This window comes from Manacus vitellinus, unplaced genomic scaffold (assembly GCF_001715985.3).
Source record: "Manacus vitellinus isolate BGI_N305 unplaced genomic scaffold, ASM171598v3 scaffold_1_pilon, whole genome shotgun sequence".
NCBI lineage: Eukaryota > Metazoa > Chordata > Aves > Passeriformes > Pipridae > Manacus > Manacus vitellinus.
The window spans coordinates 27,829,854-27,853,019 of NW_021939396.1; the positions used below are offsets into that span (position 1 = coordinate 27,829,854).

The following is a 23,166-nucleotide window of genomic DNA, read 5'->3' on the forward strand; positions in this document are numbered from 1 at the left end:
TTTTCTTCAAATTTTTACTAAATTTAATAGTTTTCAAAAAATAATAGCCACTCTAACAATGTTTTGCACTACAATACAGAGAAACTTTGGAGGAAATAATGTCCAAAGATATCTGTCTTCATTGCAATATTAATTTAATAGCTAATGTGTATTATTCACACTGATATGCAAATACACGTGATATTAGTCCAACACACAGCTCAGAGAGATGCAGTCATGCATCTTAAGCCACTCTGACCCGCTGCTATTGGATTTGTTGATCCACTGTGTTCTCCTTCAGGTGAAGACAGGGAACATTGGAAGGGTTCATTCTTCTGCATATTAAACTGGTCAGGGTTTTGGCCATCTCTCTCAGATTTTCTTGCATAGGAGAAAAGCCTTCTGTGTAGTCTGCTGTTTTTAACACACGTAAATGCAAACACACTTGCTTCTCTGTTCTTCAGGGACTCTTCTTGCTTTTCTGTTCTTCCTTAAGGTCTTTTGCATTACATCTGGACCCCAATGCTGTTAACATTTCTACCGTCGTCAAGTTGGCTCCCTTCATTATTAATCGATCACCATCAACTGTAAATGGAAAAAATCTTAAGAAATCACAAAGTCTAAGTCACAATTAGTGACTAGTGTGCAATTGTTTTGTACATATAAGTCCAAATAACCTGTTCATCTTGTCTGATTAGAAAGTACTCTACTTACTCTGATTATGCACCACCACCAAACAAACAAATTAAACTGCACACAACACGCATTTAATTTTCATTTCTGAATTGCATTATTAAAAAATCTGAAAACATTTGTCTAGGTATACCTATGGTAAGAACACATATTTGAATGGCTCATACTATACCTCCAAAGTCATCTAACAGAAGGCACAGAAGGCATTGAAAGATCATTTCCACACATGGCTCAGCATTTTAGCAGCCTGTTGTCTACGGTCCATTTAACGTACTTCTTTAGCCAAAACAACAAATTGGTTTACACAGTCTGGTGGTTGTGATGGAAAAAAATAGAGAGCACTGGGATTTCCAAAATTCTGAAAGAATTTATTTTAAAATGGGCAAAAAGCAGTACAAGTATTGTACCCAAGTTAATTATTTATTTTTGCAAGATTTGCAAATACAAAACCCATACCCAAACTCATATAATGCAATACCATGCATGCCATCCAAGTTCCAGGCCCCATTTGCCAACTAGAAGAGCTACAAACACTTCCCTGGGAAAAAAAATCAGCTCTTAGAGTTCAGAGCTGTAGCTTTTGGCATAAGTGAAACAAACTGTTTTGGTTTTACGCTGTGAAAAACATTGAGCTTTACTGCTTAATACATCAGATCACAGTTAGAGACAAGGATGGGAAAGACAAGCATGGGGGAGGGAGGAACAAGCAACATTAACATTGAAATAAGTAGACTTTCCTAAGCAAAACAAATACCATTCAACACTTTTGGCATTTCCACCAATTCACTAAATATATGGAAGTTTAAAGATAAGGGGGTAGCATGAATCAATAATAATGAAAACTTTAATGGGCTACATGACATATTGGTCCATTACAGCACAGCAGGAAAGAAGATGCAGCCAGAGAAAAGGACAAAAGCAGCTTAGAGCCATCTGTTCACAGCCTAGAATCTGGGCTGCCTCCAGAACTGCTGAAATTTCCACCATCAATTCCCTGCCTGCTCACTGTGCCCTCAAAGGAAACCAAGAAATTTGTTGTACACAGTTGACCTCATTCTGCAAATCCATCTGCACATGTGTGGCCTTACCCATATGAGCAGTTCCTTCAAACTGCAGAAGGAGTTACTCAGTTGTATAAGCAACTAAAGGTATTCAACTTTCTGTTCTCAAGACTGAAATGCTTCCACCACAGGTAACATTAAAAAAAAAAATATAGAAAGTGAGCAGATTCTTACATCAAAACAGAGCTGCATTTAGTTTCCTGGAATTGTACCTGTCTGCAAGGTCACATAAATATGTCACTACACAAGTACATTCAGCTCTAAAGTTAAGTCAGCTTTTGGATCTAAAATCTATCAGATCTAACTGTAGTACAGAGATATATATATACACATTTATCTAGATATCAGGCTGTTAGTGACTCCTCTTTCTTTTTATGGACGAGAGCCAAAAAAAAATAATCATAGTAAAAAAAAAATAATAGAGAACAGAATAACATCATAACACAAACTCAGAAGGTCTTTTTTTTTTTTAAAATGAGCTCCTTACCAAACATGACATCTACAAGTGGTTCAGATCCGTCATGTCTCACATCAGCAGTCACTTCACAGTTTCTATTAGTAGCTTGGATTTTTTTATGGAATATACACTGGAGAAATTTTCTGAAAATATATTTGAAAATATATTAAGTATGCGGTAGATAGCAATTAAAATCAGTATATTTCTAAAACTGATTTGCATATCTTGACATTGCTGGGCAACAAAGTATAAACAAAATAGGATTTGTATTTAGTAATTTCAGACAGGAACTTCTTATATGAGAATCACTTTAAAAAATCCAAATGGGTATTCCTTATATACTAACATGTAAAATGCACATAAAAGAATTTTGTAAAACTTCAGTGTATACACCTTCTGTGTTTCTCTAAGCTGGATTAGTAACAATAATAAAAAATAATCAGCAAAGTCATTTTCATTTTTCTTTATAAGTCATTTGCTTGCCAATATTTTCTTGTTTGGGTTTGAGACAGCATTTATTTACTTGACATCATTGGTCTCCTGTAAATTTCTGAAATGCATGACAGCCACTTGACATTCTAGCGGCTTAAAGATATTCTAAAGTAAACTGTGGTACTAAATTCATTTTAAAAGTACGTGTGACTGTAAAGTCATTGCAAGCCGACATTTTGCAACTGTTTGGTGCAGACCCACGCTACTCGAGAAGCACAATTCCTTAGGTTTCCCCAACAGTTAATTACCCAGACAAAGGAGCAGCTGTTGCCTCCACTTTCTCCCATTACCAGCATTTGAAGGAGTTATCACATTCCCTACTACAGGATCAGCCACTCCAGGGCATCTCCCTGTGTACTTCGGTAAAGCTCAGTGCACGTATCCATATGCAAGGGCCTACATTCGGGCAGAGACCCTCCAAAACGCACGGAAGGAATCCTGTGTGCAGCCTGGTAACACCACAAGCAGAGCCCTACAATAAATCCCATTCTGAAACATCGAGGTTCTGCCTAGACTGAGCTCCAAAGGCCTGATAAATGCAAGCCCTCAAAGATCAAGATCACGGAAGCTAAAGTGCAGCAGCTGTAGAAGTTTGGGAGAAGGAAGTTCTTCTCCTGAGAGGGAACAACAGGTGCTAGCATTTCCCTCACGGTTTGCTACCGGGACTTCTTACTCTTTGCAGTGACAAGTCCCAGGGCACTGCTAGGACAGCAGGTTTTCCGGCTTCGCTTGGCACCTGCAGCTGCTTCCCCAGGGCACACATAACCCCTGCCTCCACCCCCAAAATAAAGAGAATTGAAGGCAAAAGGCCCAGCGTTCGTGCCTGCCGGGAAACGCGCACAACCCGCGCGCCTGGAGGGCACAGGAAGGACGTTTACAGACAGGGGAGCCCGGGCAGAGCACGGACGGGGACGGGGACAGCCCCAGCCCCAGCCCCGGGGACGGCGCTGCCCCCACGGCCCCCTCACCTCGTGCTCTCCACGTTGGGCTCGAAGGGGCAGAACCGGACCACGATGCTCTTCACCGGCCGCAGCACCACGCTGATCTTGGACGCCATCTTCTCCCCGCCTCCTACTACAGCTCCCAGCAGCCCCCGCGAAGGAGCGCGCAATAATGGCGGGCGCGCTGCCGCCCCGTGGGCAGGTAGGAAATGTAGTCCCTGTCGCGGCCTTGGGGCGGGGTCTCTGTGCCGGGCGGGCTCCCAGTCTTATGAGTCCGCTTTAATAACCCTCAGCACTCGGCGCCGCGCTCCTTCCTGGCTGAGGAGGGAGAGTGACCTGTCCCAACCCTTCCGCTGACTCTGTAACACAGCAGACCGGAAAAAAAAAACCAAAAAGACCAAAAAAACGTAGTCATACTTTTGCCATAAGATAACATAAAATATCCCCTTGGGCTCTGCAGCAGAAGTAGCAGCCCCTGAGCTGGTAAGACTGGCACGCAGGAGGCAGAGAGTCTGGGTAGCGCTCATGGGATGCTATGGTACATGGAGTCTTTAGGCTGAAGAAGCAGGGCTGGGTTTGTTTTCCTTTATGTTAAATCCATCCATGTGACCTGGTAGCTTCTAATGTCTTCCAAGATGTAATTTGTTCAATACGATTGAATTGACAAGTATAGTCATAAAATCAGAGAATCACAGAATGGTTTGGGTTGGAAGGGACCTTAAATTTCATCTAGTTTCAACCCCCCTACCATGGGCAGGGACACCTTCCAGTAGACCAGGTTGCTCAGACATCCATCCAGCCTGGTCTTGAACACTTCCAGGCATAGTGCATCCATAAGCTCTCTGAATAACCTGTTCCAGTGCCTCACCACCCTCACAGAAAAGAATTTCTTCCTAATATCTAATCTAAACCTCTCTCTTCCAGTTTAATGCTATTCCCTCTTGTCCTGTCACTACATGCTCTTGTGAAAAGTCCCTCGCCCGCTTTCATACAGGCTTCCTTCAGGTACTGAAAGGCCACAATAAGGTCTCCCCAGAGCCTTCTCTTCTCTGGTCTGAACAACCACAATTCTCTCAGCCTTTCCTTGTAGGAGAATTTCGCCATCTGTCTGATCACCTTCATGTCTCTCCCCTGGATCCACTCTAACAGGTCAATGTCCTTCTTGTGCTGAGGACCCCAGAGCTGGATGCAGCACTCCTGGTGGGTTCTCACAAGAGCAAAGTAGAGGGGGAAGATAAGGAGCAACAGGGAGCTGCCAATGCAACTAAAGATAAGTTAGAGGCTGTATTCCACAGTATATCAAGCAGGAGAGAGACATGTGAGAGACATTGCTATTGAAAGTGAACATGTCTGTTTGCTTGTTTGTTTGTTTGTGAGGGTTATGTCCAGCAGCTGCCCACCAGACCTTATGCAAAGCTTGGAGAAGAGGAGGCTCAATGATTATTGCTACTGGAAGGAGGTTGTAGCCTGCTGGGAGGGTTGGTCTCTTCTCCCAGGCAAGAAGCGACAGAACATAGAGAGGACAGTCTCAAGCTTTATGAGGGGAGGTTCAGGTTGGACATTAGGAGGAATTTCTTCAGAATGGGTGATTAGACATTGGAATGGGCTGTCCAGGGAGGTGGTGGAGTCATTGTCCCTGGAGGTGTTTTAGGACATGGCACTTAGTTCCATGGTCTAGTTGACATAGTGGTGTTCGGTCAAAGGCTGGACTCGATGATATTCCAACCTAAATGATTCTGTGAATCTGTCTGGCTGACGGTGTCGTCGTGTGCTCGGGTGCCACTAGATGGCACGCACCTCCCTGGCAAGTGGCTCCACACACCGGGATCGAGGTGAGGGCTTGGGACGCTCTTGAGTAAACTGAGCAGCGTTGGGATTCAAACACACGTTATGAATCTCTGCGGAATAATCAATACAGATCCTGCTCTCGACCTACAGGAATTGCATTAGATATCCAGCATCCCTTAGAATGAATAACCTAATTTTAGAAGCTTCTCTTTGTTTATTCTGTCCTCTTTCTTAAAAAAGAAAATCACACAGTCATTGGGTAAAACCATCCTCTTCGCTGAGATTTAAACAAGAATTAATTAGCAAAACTAAGCACAGTGGAGTCAATATAGTTTTAATGTTAAAAGTTTTTATTCTCTTTGTAGATATAAATTTTATTTATTTACTTAAATGTATATAAAGAAAATAAAAACATTTAAACCTTTTATTTATATATGTGTTTTGTATAATAGTCTTTCCTTATGGAAGAAATGTAAAAAATAAGTTACTGTGAGATATCTTTTGAAAGACTTCACTGTAACCAATAAAGAGCTGGTTTAAATAGAAATATTTCCTATTTATTAGGCTCAGATACAGGACTAGGTAAATAGAGTATTTTACATTTAAAATGCAAAAGACACATGACATTTCAACCTATCTTTCTTTGTCATAACACAAAGAGCTCAATGTATTTAATTTAAAATTTCCATTGGCTTCTATAGCGGCACTGAAGAACTAACATCAGCAAAGGACAGGGGAAGAAAGAATGATCACTGATTTTTCTAGGGGGTCCATTCTCCACACTGTTGGTACTATGGCACTCACTGACTTAAAAATATGCATGGCAAAAACAGTTTTGTATTTGCTCTTATTGCATTTTAATAGTAATTTCATGAAGAATATTTTGCTTACATTTCGCACAACCAAATGAAGAGAAAATTTTGTTACTCCTTTTCATGCTTAGATCAGTTCACTTTTTGACTTTTATTGTCAGCACTAAAACTTGCATCTTTCCCTTCAAGCCATCTATTTGGAGTTATTGAAAACCATCTCTGCTTTTTCAAAGTAATTTTAAAATTTTTGAAGTCTGAGAGATTCCCGGTAACATGAAAGAACAGGTATCTGGTCACTGAAAGACTCCGTGTTCTATTTCACCTTTCAAAGAATAGCCTGTATCTTTGAAATGAAACCAAGTGTTCTTACTCATCCCTATGAATAGGAATATCTCTTCCTTGGATGCTACCCTACTTGTTGACAACCAAGTCTTTCTGAACACTTACTCTAGACGCAATAGTTGTAGCTGATGATAATTCTGGTGAGAATGTGAACTTTTATAGTTAATTAAATAAATAAACAGCAAAGTGACACAGCTATTAAAAACAAACAAACAAAGAAAAAACAAACCAATCTTCTTCCTTTAAACCCAGGTGGTGGTTAACCACAGGGTGTTGGACTACCCTCAGTTTAAACCAGAGTAACTCCAACTGACCTCTGAAGCAAAATATTTAAATGCCGTTCCAGGAAATGCCTTGAATCAGTCTCTCCAGCTCCAGCAGGTAATCTGGGAACTGTTAAATGTCTGCATTTGAGATTGTTTTCTGGGAACATCCTTGGGAACCTGAATGATTCATGATTGTTATATCTTGTAATAATCATACACATTTCTAAAGCATAGTATCATGAAGAAGCATAAAAAGATATATTATTATAATGGAAACAATTGTAGTATTCCTATCACCAGGTTGATCTTTCTTATTATAAATACTACCTCATCCCAAGTCTATGGATTTTCATGTCATCAGTTTCACTGAAGGGTAGCCACAAGCCCATAGATGATTTATATCTCACCCCCCTACACACAGCTAGGAAAAACTGAAGCTGTGTTTTTACACTGTAGTTATGAAGACAGGCAGTAAAAAAGACTGTAGTAATAATTATACTAAGTTAATTTTCCTCTTTTTTCATTGATCATTCCAGATCTCTTAGATCCAGGGAAAACTCTTCCGCTTTTCCCCATTTCTTACTTAATTGCTTTCATTTTCTGTTATGTTTTCTGACTATAGAAAGGCCCACGTATCAGAACTCTTGAAATCTAATTTCTCTACAGTTTGGGAATGTCTGCTTTTAGCATCTTGGCTCCGGCTTTTGATTGCTCTTCAAACACTGCATGAGATAGGGTTGTCAATGCTGCATTTCAGGTAAGGTGTAACACCTCTGTGTGTTTATTTGGTTCTGAAGACTTGGATCATCCCTGCCTGTCCTTGGCTGATTCCCTCTTCCACCTCTTCATCCTTTTTTTTGCTGAGTCTTTCACTGAGTCTTGTCACAAATGTCAATAGGCCTGGAATTTATCAGTCCAAGACTAAAATTTAATGCTGCCTTCAGGGCAGTAGCCAGTGCTGAGAAGTGAGCCAACACAAAGTCAGCAGCCTGCCTGATTTGCATGGAGATGATGCTTCCAGATGGCCACCCAGAAGAGGCTCTTTGAGAAAGAAGGTGCACTGTGCCTGACAGGAGAAGCAAATTATTTCTGGAAACAGAAAAACACTGACAATTGCAGTATCAAGAAGCATATCTTTGAAAGAGCAATGGACAGAGATAGTCAAGATCACAAAGGACTTCTAGGAAGTCATTATAAAATACTAGTGCCACATTGAAAGACATGTTGGAATGAATTCCCTACCATACTGGAGGTACACTACTTATAGTCATAAAAATATAAACCAGTCTGTGTTTTATGTCTGGGTTTGTTTCTTCTTTTGAACTGAATCTTCTTATACCATATGGCAGTTATTGAATTTTAAAAATATTTCCCCAAAGACAAGAACTCATAAAGGTCCTTCATTCTGTGAAAATTGTAGAAGTCAAGCATAGTTTTATACTAATAGTACTACCAATTTTGCATTTCATTTATAAACCAATTAATAGTTGTATGCTGTTAATGTGGTTTTCAAAAATAAAAACAAAAGTAAAAACAACCAGCAAAGGTGCCACTTCAAATGAGCTTGGTTTATAATTACTTCTGAAGTAGTAACTCTGCATATCAGTTCAGAAAAGCTTTTATAGGAGTGAATAAATAGATTCCCTAGTTGCTCTTTACTCCTCTGCAAACATGTATTTCTATTGCCTGAGGTTAACAACTGCCAGCAGAAATGTTTGCTAAAATAATAAGCAGCATTTAACTGGCTGAGAACATACTGTGCCAATTCCTGACTTTTGTAACTTAATTTCTTGAGGATAATACTGAAGTTTTTCAAGCTACGTCTTCATATGAGATAGAGCAAAAGCTTTACTTCATCTATTTTTTTCCCTGTCTAATAAATACTACATTAAATACATGCAGTTATCATTTGGATTTTTATGTTGATTTAAAATATGCAGTTGCTTCCAGCAAAGAAAGTTCATTATCATAATAGCAAAAGGCACAAAGGTGAGCTGAAATGAATGGCAACAACCCAAGGTTAGCACCCTAGTCCTTGAGGTGTGGAATCTGTTCTTGAAATGCCGGGTAGGTTAAATGTGTGTATTTTTACTTTAAAGGACCTTGGACACAGTGGCTCACAGGTGTCACAAGTATGCTCCCATTTGACAGATCTAACCTTAACAGAGTTATTATCATAGTTTAAGATGGGATGGATTTTCAGAAGTGCAGTATTTGGGGAAAGCAGTTGTATTAGAATTTGATCTATATTTTCAAAGACTTCCTGAAGGTTTTTCTGTGCTTCGAATAATTTGTTATGGATTCTGAGGAGCTCAGCAGCATATTGACATTTGTACCACTTTGCTAAGGGCATGCTTCAGTGTTGTGAATATTGTAAGCAAAGCAGTTTGTTTTCACTGTCTTCTGCTAAGAATAGCCATGCCTATAGATCGATGTTTTAAATTATTAGTATTGTCAGCAAATTGACACAACTCAATTGAACATGGTGACCAGAGAAGATAGTTTCTCTATACACTTTAATTTTTTCCATGTCAAGAACTTTCAACTGATATTCTACAAGCTTATTGATGAACCACTTTTAACTTCTATTTTATAGACTTCAGGGAGGTATCCGGGCATTGCACACATGTAAGTCATAGAATACCTACTTAACACAGATAGAAGTCGAAACTTAAAGTGTCTAGTCAGCAAACATAAAGGAACTAGATATCAAAATATGGGATTTTTGTACAACTATTTTCTGTAACAAGTTTCATTTCATTTTATCTAATTATTGGCATAAGTAAAAGTTATCTCCTCAAGAGAGTAACTGTAAAGAATTCTGACCATGTGAGTGACTAGAAGACTCTATTTCTTTAAACTTGAAAAGGTATCGATGAAAATGCTAGTAAATTTAGTATTTTAATTCCAATACAAAGGTAGTTTGACTTACTGAGAAGCCATGATAAAAATATTCTGGGTTGTAAATTTAAATATGCCACAAATCCTTCATGTGAAGCTCATTTTACATTTACAGTCCTATGTTCAGTTACATGAAAACCTCCACACCAAACCCCCTAGCAACTGGATCATGAATCTGTTGGTCTTACATTGTACTAGAATAAAAGAGGCGTGTTTGGTTAAAAGCTTGCACAGCGCAGGAGAGTATGATTCTGGTGGTGTCACACAAGAATTCCAGATGCAATGCAGTCAATTATATGCACTGACTTACTGCAGCAATTAATAGCATAAAGATCTGAGCCATTTTGAAGTGTTTGTCAGATATCTCCTTAATGTGATTACAATAATAATGTAATATTTTCATTATTGTGTACTAATTGAAGTAAGCATGCCAGAAGATAGAGGAGAACAAATAAGATAATGCAAGAGTTGTTTGTTATACATACAGAAGCTACATTGTAGAAACAATAGGCAGCAGATGACAATTTAGATAGATATTCCCAGGAAATTTATGTTACACAGATGAAATTAGGAATATGAAATACCACATAAATAGCAAAACTGGTGAATTTTGTTTAAGCATATATTGCCAGTTAATAAGGAAATTTCATCATTTCCAAAGCGGTGGTTTTCAACCTGTGGGTCCCTAGTCATCTGTGGTCTAAAGGTTCGTGAAGGACTATTTTTAAAAAACATAATTCTTACTGTTGGCAGGCTTCCAGTCAGGATCAAGGAGTCTCAATCACTACTTAAACATTGTGAGGATCTACAGATCAGTAAAGACTTATCACGGTGGTGTAAGTGGTCACTGTTCAGCCCTGATGATAAGAGATAGCAGAGCATTGGTTACTAGGCTTGTTCCAAGAGGTGAGATTTTCCAGACAGGGATTCTTAATGTTTTAAAAATATCAAGGGTTCTTCCCTGTATGACTAAAACAAGAAGAAATAATCATAATTTTTGCCCAGTCTTGAATTACTGACAGCATATGTACATTTTACCCCTCTTGAACTACATCAACTAAGTTAAACATCTCAGAGCCCTTAGGATAACCAATTTGTTTCTTACCTTTATCCAATTTCTTGTGTGAAGCATATACATATTAAAGAGAGAATGTGTAGGTTAGAGATTTCAAACACTTTTGTTTAGTTTCGTGCACATAATGCTTTTGTTCACATATTGAAATTGCTGAATCAAATTTCACTTAGGTCAGTCATATTTCTCTCTCTAGTATTGATGGGTAAATATTACCCTGATGAATCAAAAATACAAAACTAGAAATATTTGCAATGCATTTATTTTTATGCTGTTTTCCGATTTTTTTTATGAATGAGCAACGTATAGTGATAAGATATTAATAATGATAGTAATATATATACATATATATTGTCTATATTTCAAATATAAAATATAGAAAAATATATAAAATATTTATTTTCCAAAAATAATTTCTAGCAATAAGAAAATTTGTCTCTTCTTATTGAGAAACTTAGTGAAAAGCAAACATTTGTGACCCAGTATTACCATACTAACCTCTAGAGCTCTACAGAGATTCAAACAAATATTCAAGGAATAACCACTTTAAAAGGAAGGTAGAGAAGCTGTGAATTTAGCTACATTTAGTCAATCTCCATCATGTCTGCAATGAGGGAATACATTAATTTCCTGCCTACTGTAGTCCCTCACAGCAAATCCATATCATCAAAGAAAGATTAAAACATCAGTTTCCAAAGCATCTTTTTCTGGCAAAACACATCAATTCTGTATTGATTCCAGGTACAATAACACTGTGAGGTTTGGAGGACGCAAGCTGTCCTTGTATATGTGTCCCGTGTACACCAGTAGCTGGGATTATTAGCAATACTAAAATTAAGGTGATGTCTGACCATTTGTAGCCCACTCCCATGCTACAGGCACAAAACAGGTTTGTCTCCGCAAATACTACATTGTCCAAAACAGTAAGAGTGATGCTTTTGCTGTGACTGCACAGAAGGGAGCACACCATTTGAGAAAGGCAGCAGCACACAGCAGAGAGGCAACTGCCTGTGGCTTCTCACAGAATGCATTTGTGAATAGTTGTGATGAGCCAAAGGTCTGTGCTGCTGCACCCTGCGCTGCCCACAGTAGCTAACAATACTGCTCTGCCTTTCGTGGGACTTTCACCTAAATGTCTGTAATCAAACAGATTTCTTTTCCCAGTCTTAGACAAATATATACATAACCTATTTCAGTTATTGATTTGTTCTATTTGCTAGTGACACGTTTAAGTTTTAAATCCTCTGTGCTTTTCACTGTCTTAATAAGCTGCTCCTGCCTCCCCCTCCCTGGGGGCTTTCGGGACATAGTGAATACCTATAAACTCTAAAGATGTGAAAAGAGGTTTCATGTCATTAAAGTGTTCCATGAGTGGAGATTTCTTTATTCCTTCTTGTGATTTGTGTCCACAATATCTGATCTTTAATATCGGTGTTGTCTCACTTACACATTGTGTGCCCCTAGGGAGTGTACTCAAGTATGTTACAGGACTTACTAGGGGATTTTTGCTTTATATTATACATCTTCCTTATCCACTATCAGAGTATTCTCATCTGTTTATAGATTGTGCAATACCTCCATAAGTAAAATCAGTCTTCTAGAAGAATGGGTTCTGGGAAAATTGCTTATATTGCTTTCAAATATTGCTTCTCTACCAGATTTTTCACTGCATTTATGTCAATAATTCAATTTTTTACTCTTTAATGGTACAATTCCTCAGTAAAGACCAACTATCTTTAAGAATATCATAGCTGTCAGGCCTTTTTTTTCCACTATACTTGTCATACCTGAGGTTCTGACTGTTGTATTGCTAAGGTTTCTGGAAACTGGGTTATGACTGAACCTCTTTCTCCCTCTTAGAGCACCTCCAAGGGGCTTAAAGGGGGTCATAAAATAAAATGCAAATGAAGGAACAGTTATCCAGCTTCCTAACCCTACACAGAGTCCACATACTTGAAAATGTCAAGGGATTGTGGGCATGAGATGACAGTAGGTTCCCAGGACACCCGATTGCTCCTTTGCAAGCCAGCTGTGCTGGCTTCAGCAGTCTCTCCTGGATCTCCTGCTGCTAAATATCAAGTTGGCCCCATGTTAGTACAGCCTCCCTCTGCTCAGGGATGCAGCCCCAGCATAACAAATTGCACCTGAACAGCTTGAGAGCTGCAGATGGCTTAAGAGCCCCAAAACTGCCACCCACCATCTAACAGCAGCCAGCAGCTTCCAAATTTGTTGTAAATCCTTGCAGCTAGTAACTACAACCATTTATCATTTTCACCATCTAAAGAAAACAGTCTGGTGCCTTCTCATCCCAGAAATGTGGGGAGGGCAGGTCAGAGGAGGTAACTACACTGAAAGGAGTCTCACAAAGACAGATGGGGCCAGAAAGAAGCTGTACTCAAAGAAATGCAAGTCTAAACCACTCTCCATTCTCTGTGTTGCTAAAATTTCATTTTACAAAGAGAAATGGCTGATCAGGATTCCGATCCTTTCCAGAAATCTGATGAAGCCACCATCAATTTTATTAAAACTACTAGTTTTTGAGTGACACTGTACACTCTTGCATAAAAATGCTCTATCAACATCGGGTTTAAATATATGCATAACTGGCTCCACATGACTTGAGAATGATCAAGTCCTTGAAGCAAAAATCAGGAAACTACATAAAGCGAAGTGCCATGGGAATGACAACATTTTATGTATCTATGAAACTTTTCCATTAGGAAAAGTAGTCAAACATGAAGCAGTCTTAGTCTGCTTTCATATAAGCACTTTTCAACAGAATTTGCACAACACAAGAGTATGCATGAAAATATCTAACATCTAGATGAAATACAAAAGGGATATTAATCCATTCGGTTGGTATCAGTACATTAAAGGGCTTGCTCTGCCCCCTTAGGAGATTGATATGATCTGAGCAGCACTGGTCAGCCAGTGCTTGAAACCTTGGCTGAAAAGTCTCATGCTTTGTTTTTCTGGTAACCATTCCAGAGAAAATCTGGATGCATTGAGGCTGAAAAATATCTTTTTCAGCTCGTTCAATTCAGTTCAGCTCATTCAGGTGACATCTAGTAAAGAGATGTCTCAGTTAAATAAACACACATTAAAGGCTTTACATATTGTATCAATCAGAGAAACAAAATGAAGAGAAATTGTTTGAAAACTGATGATTATTGTAGAAGTTAATACTGCTGCAGAAAAGAGAAGTGAGGGATAAACTGCCAACCAAATTCTTGAGTGTAAAAACTACTGAAGCCAGGTAACCAATTATGACAGAGTAGGAAACAAATAAAAGCCCCTCCCCAATAATAATACAATATCATGTTTTATAATTTTCAGGAGTTTAATAATGAAAGATAAGTGACCACAACATACTTGGAAATGCATTAGGTGGCCATGGGCACCTAATATTCATTGCAACAGGGATCCAGGCTTATGCAGGGATGCACCCATCCAACCCACTGGTGTTCTGTGACAAAATGCAGCCCTGCCTGAGGTGAGCAATGGGGGGATGGCTCCCTGGATGAGCTTCTGAATCCATGAGAGCTGACTTCATAGGATCACCATTTTGTTCAGCAAATGCATTTGGATCCATTCCTCTTCTGCTTTCCAGTGCTCGGGGAGTGATTATTCTGGGCAAATAAGGAAGAAGAGATTAATCCAAAACCTTCCCCCAAATATTTCCTGCATATTAAACATGTTTAGGCCTATTAACCTGTCTTTCTCTGTGCTTGTTTCTGGCATTGATCAGCTACAAGACCTGTGCTCAGAGTCAGTGGTTCATTGCCATTAAATTTATCCAGGTGACATTGGTTCAAAATTCCTGTTGAAATTTCTGAATTCAACTCAATAAAACCTCTTTAAAGCCAGAATAACCTTCAAATTAATATGAATTTAGTACAAATTCCTTTAAAAACGCTGAATGCTACAGAAATGATGACTGTATCTAATTGTGCCAGCACTTTGTGAAGCTCACTTATATGTTACAGGTAGGCAAGTCATATCAGATTTGCTTTAATGGATTTTCCCAGAAAGCATTTTCTCAAACTGGTGCGCAGCTGAACAACCAGAGCTTGTGTAATTCTTCTCTTGTATGCTTCACAATGTCATCTCTTGGTCTTCTAAATGTGAGATTCCAACTGAAGAAACAGAGCATGTAATGTTGGCGATAGAAGCAAGTAATGTGAAATTCATACCTTACACCTGCTTTTCTATGCCTCTTAGGTTGTGCCAAAATGCTACTCTCCTCTTGGAAGCTAAGCAAATATCAGATGCCTTTCATTTCCCAGACATGTATGCCACATGCCACAATGTGCTCCAAGTCTTATTTGCATTTGAAGAAGAAAGAATCAGTCTTTTGTGTGCTGTTATTGCAATCATTGCTGTTGCAAGGATATTCTTTTCCTGGCAGGTATAGATTGCTTAATTGGTCCCATCCATCCAAGAATCTCTGATTTTTTCTACATTATCATGCTGTTTGTAGGACTTGTGCTACCCTAATTTATTTTCCTTAACATATTTGACAATGATGAGAAAATGCAAGGTAAAAGGAATCCCACATTTCTTTTCTTTGCTCTATTTCTTGCTTTTTCTACTGGGTGCTGGCTGTTTTGCTTTGGGGGAACACTGACCTACAGAACTCCAGAAAGCTTTCTGTGCCTTAAACATGGCAAGCTATAGCCAGTGCTGACCATTTTAAGGATCCAGGTCTTCCCTATTACCTCCTAACTTCCCTGTTCCTTACAGCCACAGGCAGCTGGAAACATTCTTGACTAGACTGCTGGCTTTGAATTTCTTTGGTGGAAAATGAAGAATGATGGCAGGAGAAAACTCACTGATCACAGTGACATCCCCCTCTCTGCCCTTCATTTTTATGAATGGGTTCATCTCTCTTTCTGCTGAACTCATCCAGAGATTGAAAAGGATCCAAGTGAAAAAAGAACTGGTAGAGTGCTGTTTCTGGACAGGATTCAGCTATCTGTGCATGGGTGCTTACTATTACTTAAGACAGTGGGTGCATCCTGATGTCCTCCAGCTGCCCACCTTATGGGAAGGTCCAGCTTTTCTTCTAACCCCCATGTTGTTTCTGCCAGCCCATGAGGATGACCTGGATATCCCAAGTACCCCCAAAGAATGTCTTAAGAAGTGTACTTACATTTTTGGATTCTGTAAGCATAGCAAATATTTTAATTTAATTCATTGGATGTGGGAATAGGTTTGGACTGATATCACAAAAAGCTCTCTTCAGTAAGGTTTTTACAACACATGATTCTGGTATGAGGAAACCAAACAAAATTCAATCTGCCAAGATCTGCAAAAGAGGAAATGAAATAATATTTTTTAAAAATTTGGTGTATTTTTCAATCTTTCTTTGGAATGTGTGGCTGTTTTGTGAGTAGAGATCAGCATACTCAATAATAAATATTAAGGGAGATAGAATATGTATTAGTGTCATTACTGTTCGGGAAAGTCAGAAAATAACTGATAGTTTGCTTGTAAAGTCTTTTCTTATATGGGAGAAAGAAAGGTCAGCAATAAATAATTTTAAGTGAGGAATGCCACTAGATTTGGAGAATTTTCTGGGACTATGATTTACTTCCTCCTACTTCAACCTAATAAGCAGAATAAAGGTAAACAAATGCCATCAGCCTCTGAGTTAGATTTTGGTGAAGACAGTTGTTGACAAGTCAACTTTACTGTATTGCTAGAACTTAGTTGCTAGATGATGTTGGAATGGCTGGACTTGCTGTCAAATTACGTCATCTTACCTCTTGCCTTCCATGCCTTCCCAATTAGATACAAAATCTATTATTTCCCTCTTACCTGCCTGGATGAATTTCATACTCTGTTATGAGAAAGTAAGACCTCCAGCTCCCAAACACAACCAAAAAGAACCTATCTTTAACCTACTTGGATAAAGCTCCATGAGCCATCCTGGGTGACCATTCTGGCCATTGCTGTGCATAAACAGCTCACTAAGGTAAGAGCTGTGTATAGCTCTGGAGTAGAGTGGGCTTCACCTGCAAGACAACTCCCAGCCAAAGACTCTCTTGTGACACACCCAGAGAGTTAACTACAGGGCTGTACTGTACCATGTATGGTTTTGCTCTGCTGAATAAATCTATTAATATTTCAATTCACACCAGTTTAGAACTTTTCAGAAGAGAACTTCAATTTCATGATGTTTTATTATTATGTGGCACCAAAAAACATAGTTGGGAGATACGAAACAATACCGTGGGTGTTATGAAAGAAGAAATCACGGTACAGATTCAACAGGAAGAATAATGGGAGTTAACTACTCCTTACCCCTTCATAAGAAACACACTTCAGACTCCTTTGGCCTTTCAGGTCCAGCAACACAACAGATTCAATGCAGTAGTAGTAGTGAAAAAGGCTTGAAGAGTACAGAGAGAAGAAACACATCTTTCCCCATTGGACTACTCTCGACAAGATCTCGTTGGTTGCCACCACGAGAAGCTGTTATCTTGGGTCAAGGGGGCAGAAATGTCTTGACGTCCCTGGGAAGTGCTGCCCTGCCCTGAGATGGCAGCCCTTAAACAGAGTAGAGCAGCTCCTGTCCGAAAATGTGTCCTCATTTACAGCTTCACAATTCACAGCCTTCTTCATTCAGCTCTTATCCAGCAGGTTTTTGTTGTTGTTATAATGAAGGGCTTTTGCACTCTTTGGATTTAGCTAAACAATCAAACAATTTGATGAAGTACTCTAGGTGAAAACAGTACATTTTTTCCACTGCACAGTGCATCATCATCAATCAATTAATTAATGATGATTAAATCAATTAATGATGTTGTTGTTGATGATGATATGATGATAATAATAGCAATAATTGACCTGGTAATTGTTTTTTTCCTTTAATATGCTCAAATGAATGGTCCTTAGATAATTAGACTCCCAGGCCACTTATATGTGGATCACTCCAGTGGCTACTTCAGCCATTTGGAAGAATCACACAGCAGCTTCACACAGAGAGGGAAATAATATCAGCTTTGCTTTCCCCCAGGAAACAAACAAAGATGTTGTCCACTTGAAACTAGTATAATTTATCATTTCCTGTACACTACAAAACTGCTAGGTTCAATAAAAGGTAAAGGTGGAACACTGAAACAAATCTGGAAGACCTTAGATGATATGAAATAGAAATTCGTGCTGCAAGGGATATACAGAACAGGAATAGTTTTTATTGGTTCCATGTCAGTATTTAAAACCAGAGTGACAATGGTGGTGTACTGGTACTGCCTGAAAGGGGAAGTTTATGTAGACAAAGGTAAAAATAGATATTTCTAATCTTTCCAGCTTGCATAAGAAAATCTTCAACAGATTGAACAATATTTGGATGAAAGACATTTAAAGCCCAAGGCTGAATGTAATTGGCTATTTTCTGTTCATGGAGTGTTCATACTTCCTTAAATTTATATGACAAGTACTAGTGCTGAACTGTTGAAATTTGAGTGATAAGATTTTGTTATAATTGATCAGATCTGTCCCAAGGTATTCTCTGGCTGGGTCACTCAGGTATGAATGCAAATTTTCAATTACATATGTGCTTGTTCCAACTGCTTTGGAATTTATTCTCTGAACCTCTCTGTAAGCAGGTTAAGTTCTTCTCACTAAACTCCTGACTTCTGGAATGAAGGAGTGCACAAGAGGAATACCTTAATATTTGCAGCTTCCTTCTATTTCATAAACTCATAGAACACCATGTTGGAAAGGACCTCAAGGATCATCTTATCCAAACTTTCTTGGCAAAAGCATGGTCTAGACAAGATGGCTCAGCACCCTGTCCAGCTGAATCTTAGAAGTGTCCAGTGTTGGGGAATCCACCACATGGAGATTCCAGTGGCTCATCATTCTCATTGTGAAAAATTTTCCTCATTTCCAGTCAAAGTCTCCTCAGGAATAACTTGTACCCATCACCCCTCATCTTTTGCATGTGACTCCCTGCAAAAAAAAGGGGATCTCCATCTTCTTTGTAGCCACCTTTTAATTGCTTGAAGATGGTGATAAGGTGTCCCTTAAGCCTTCTTTTCTCAAGGCTGAACAAACCCAATTCTCTCAGCCTTTCCTCATGTGGCAAACTTCCCAGTCCTTCGCCTGGTGTGGCTGTCTGGCCACAGCTGAATTTGGGACATGCAGGGATCATGGAGGGGCTGTACTGCGCAGAGTTCACTTTAGATCTAGACAGTAGCAAAGCACTAATTGGCAGATGTTAGTATTAGTGAAGCAGTAATAGAATAAAAATGATTGTGTTATTCCTCTGTGCAGCTACCACCAGTCTGCTGTGAAATTATTTGGAGAAAATGCCTGCAAGTAAATAAGTCATTGTATCATGGCACCTCAAGACCCCAAGCCTGTATACTTTCAGTAATGCTGCTGTCAAACTCGTTTAATCCCACTGCGTACAAAAGGAGTTCCTCCTGATTTATAGTTGGATAGACTACAGTAAAATCTGCACCTATTTTTTCCTGCTACTTACTTATGTGCATTTTGAACTTTGATTTGAGGTTTTTAGCAAGAGGCTTACTGCCAAAGAAAAGCTGTGTTCTTCTCTGTGACAATGTCATTCTCAGCCCAAACAGTGAAAATCAGGTCTCACATTGACCCTTGAAGGTCTTGGTTTTAGAGATCTTTGCCTGGTGTTTTCCAGCCATCATCACAAGCACATGCAAAGAATTTGTCTTAGTCACTTGTAGGTTGGACTGCTAAATTTTTTTTGTATTAAGCACCTCTAAGCAAGTAGTTCTTTGAGCAGCAGAACTAATGATATTATTTTCCAGAGGATTCCCTTGTGTTTAAGAAGATATAAAGGTATTTACCCAAGTATTTTCTGCACTTGAGGCAGATGTAACACCTCTCCTTTGTGTGGAGTCTCTAAATTAGTAAGGCTAAGAACAGCCTGTACCTTCCATCCAGCTGCTTATCTCCATGAAACTCATATGGATTTAAATCATTATATTTCAGGTGTGCTTCCAGCTGGGCACTGCATTCAGTATAAAAAGATGGGGAATTATAGACAGACAGACCCCACATGAAGACAACAGAAGCATCAGAACCTCATTTCTAAATGAAAGTGAGTTAAAAATGTCACATAAGAAGAACTGCATTTTGCCTATTGTATGCAAGCATCAGAGCTGCCCCAAAAATTCAGGACTGGACCTCAAGGCAGACACTCCCTATGTTGATGTTAACATGAGATAGCACAAATCTCTGTGTCTCCAGAACATTCTCCTTCCTTATCTACATTAAACAACTGTGATTTAGTGTGCAGTAATTTATCTCTGAATAAAGATGAAAAGTTGCGGTCAGCTCCTTTTGATTGGAATTTTTAAAAGTGTGCGGAAACTGGCACATGTTACAGCTCTGACTTGTGCTTGAGGTGCAGTCAGGAAAAAATTCTTTGAATGAAATTTGGATTCTTAAGTATTGGATGTCAACCGTCAAGCTGGAAATACAGCTTGCTGCACCATTATAGTCCTGGTATTTAGCCTCCTGGTTACTCCAGAGCACCCTCAAAACTGAATTGACAGCATAATAGGAGTAAAATGAGACTATTGCTAGAAAAGCAGAACAATGAAACATCATTTATTGATACACCTAATTGAAACACATATTTTTGTATGATTTTAGCTTAAATTGATAATTTGTGATATACATATGGAGTGAGAGAAGTAATTTACATAGTCATCTGTTGTATGGAGCATTGTGTGGCATAGGTCCACCCATTAATAAAAGACTACCACAGGGAGTCCAGGCAACCCTCTGCTTTTTCTTATGTAGCCTTACAGTGTCTGAATGGCCACTATTAGAGTAATTAAAAATATCCAGTGTCATAAATATTTTCAAATCAGGGGCAAGACGACACTTCATTTACTTTAAGGAATATGTTTCACATTCATAAAGGTCAGATTCTGTTGGAATTGCTGGGATGACTCCTGTATTGCAGGATCCAGACCAATATTCTGCTGTATCAAGGCAGGTCCCTCAACCCGTGTCCTCCCCAACAGCCTGAGTAAACCATGCCCTGGTACAAAAAAAGCCATCTCACAAGAAAAAGCCATTGGGATCACACATGGGTCCTTCATAAGGGTTCCTTCTTTTCCAAAGTCAGGTGTAACCCAGCTGTTACCATCTGCTGGAAAGAGCTTTTTGAAGGAGGCACCTTGCAAACACCAGTCAAGCACCAGCCACTTGGCAAAGTGGACCAGTCGAATTCTCTCAGGCTGAATCCCCTCTGGACACAGGCGATTTCATTGACCTGTGGCCAGTTGCTAGTGATGCTTGCTGCCCACCTGTCTCCAGGTGGCTGGGTGATGGTAGGGGAAGACTTTCATGGACTGAATCCATAAAAGTGAAATAGTAATTTTTCATGGGTAATTAGGAAAAGCTGTTTCAAATTTGAAACAGATACTGCCATTATTGCAAAAGCAACACCTTTTTGGGACGTTCAATTTCCTCTAAGCCATCTTTAATAATCATTATGTTTTTATTAAATTTCTAGCCTTAGGACTAACTATTTGCATTGATTTAAAGAATAAATTATAGATTGACATTTTTTCCATCATAATTTCATCCTAGTCTTGCTTAAATACTGGAAACTGTCAAGCTACCAGCATGAAAAATAGTTAATCTCAGTCTAAAATGAAGCAGTTTAATTTTTCTGCATAAATATAAATTGACATCTTTAATCCCACAGAGAAAAATCCGTGTACCCAATACCAGATTCTGTCATTTAAGATTGCATTAGTGTTGAAGTATGGAGATCCTCTTAACATATGATTTATTTTTAATGCTTTCACTGAAATTATAAAACTATCACATTTCTCTTCAAGGGATTTAAGATTTTTTTCCTTTCCAGCTGCACATGAGTACTACACAAACACTCCAAAGTGTTGATGCATCACCTCTGGAGTAGTCTTCAAAAGAATAAATGATTGCTCAACAAGGCAATGAATGCTCCAAAGCATTCTAGGAACTTGCCTTGGAAACACCCACATAGCCTGACATAAAATACAAGAGAAGAGGAACAGACAGCTGTAAAAGTAAACCATGACATAGTCCAGAAGGAAAAGTTCACCACATATTAAAATACAGATCAATAGTTTATGCACCCATAAATTAAGTTGCTTTGGATTTGTTTGTTGTAAATGAAAGAATGTAAAACACCAAGTTTTGAGCCTTTTTCAGGGTATAATGCCTGTTGTAAATTCTTGATTTAAATTGGTTGTCATTTATATACATGTAGCTCCTCTTTGCATGACAAGTGTACACACTGCTTTAGTACCTACATCTGTTCCAGCTCATTAAACCCAGCTGTTCTGTACTTTTCCTCTCTTCCCCTTATGGTTCAGTGGTAGCAAGTGGTAGCAAATGATAGCAAACTCAGGCTATAACTGAAAAGCAGATAAGGTGTTAGTTACAACCAGACAGAAAAAACTATTACTATCACTTTTCTTGATTTTCCATGCCTAAGTTGTAAATTGATCAAGGAAACATACTCATTGCACAGAAGCAGTGCCAGTTTTACTCTGGAATGCTAAGCCTTGCACAGAGATATGCTGGTATACTGAACAGCATTGCAATGATACATACTGGTGGAAATGGCAAAGTAGAAGTTCTCCTAGGCAAACTGAGAAATCCTGTTATCATGCTTGAAATGCCATTGTGGTCTGTGGTCATATACCAGCTTACAGCCATGACTGTACTATCACAGCCAATTCCCCATGGAGTCAAGCCCTGATTGACATACCTACCAGTGAGGGGAAGAGCAGAAATACTGGTAACAAGTAACCCCATCACTGGGAAGTGATACTGCATAGGGCTGGGATCCTCTCCACAGAGGGCGTGGCAGGCATTTTGCTGACATTTGCAAATTTTGCTTGTCTCCTTAGTTCTCCAGAAAGCTATATAAATTCTTTTTAAATCTGTCCTAGTTAGAACAGCTGGGACCAGTTCATCATTGTATGGGTGTAACCCAAAACTGTGTATTCTATAGCCTTCCATGCCATTTCCCAGAAACTGTTGTCAATGAACCATTTACACCATCTGCCCATAGAGCCTGACTCCTCAGGCTATAAACTGGGTGTTAAGAGGCCTGCGGGATAGGAGGGTGCTCTTGTCCTCACACCCATTGTGGAGCTCCCCATCCTGAGGGAAGTGCTGGGCATTCCTGCCTGAACTGAAGGATATATAATCTTGGAGTCTTGGAACTTTTTTAACCACTTGTGGGATCCAGAGGAAGACTGCAGACCACCACTCAACCAGACTGCAGACCACTACTCTCGACTGGACTGCAACCACCACTTTTCAACCAGTCTGCAATCACCACTCTTAACCAGACTGCACCA

The 23,166-nt window shown here is 39.2% G+C and overlaps 1 protein-coding gene and 1 long non-coding RNA gene across 3 annotated transcripts; one reads left to right on the top strand and one right to left on the bottom strand.

Moving 5' to 3' along the window:
• Positions 1 to 3,771, bottom strand: MRPL53 (mitochondrial ribosomal protein L53). The gene is made up of 3 exons (XM_008921175.4): positions 3,651 to 3,771; positions 2,221 to 2,333; positions 1 to 564 (listed from the first exon to the last, which is right to left on the bottom strand). The coding sequence occupies exons 1-3, from the start codon at positions 3,737 to 3,739 to the stop codon at positions 440 to 442; spliced, it is 327 nt and encodes a 108-aa protein (XP_008919423.1). The 5' UTR covers positions 3,740 to 3,771; the 3' UTR covers positions 1 to 439.
• LOC108640807 lies at positions 3,650 to 20,031 on the top strand. Of its 2 annotated transcripts, none has more exons than XR_001921500.2 (3): positions 3,650 to 3,825; positions 6,818 to 6,946; positions 19,784 to 20,031. It is a non-coding gene; the product is annotated as an uncharacterized LOC108640807 (long non-coding RNA). The 2 variants fall into 2 exon arrangements; XR_001921499.2 differs by lacking the exon at positions 19,784 to 20,031 and adding an exon at positions 7,776 to 8,516.
• Positions 20,032 to 23,166: the final 3,135 nt, after the last annotated feature.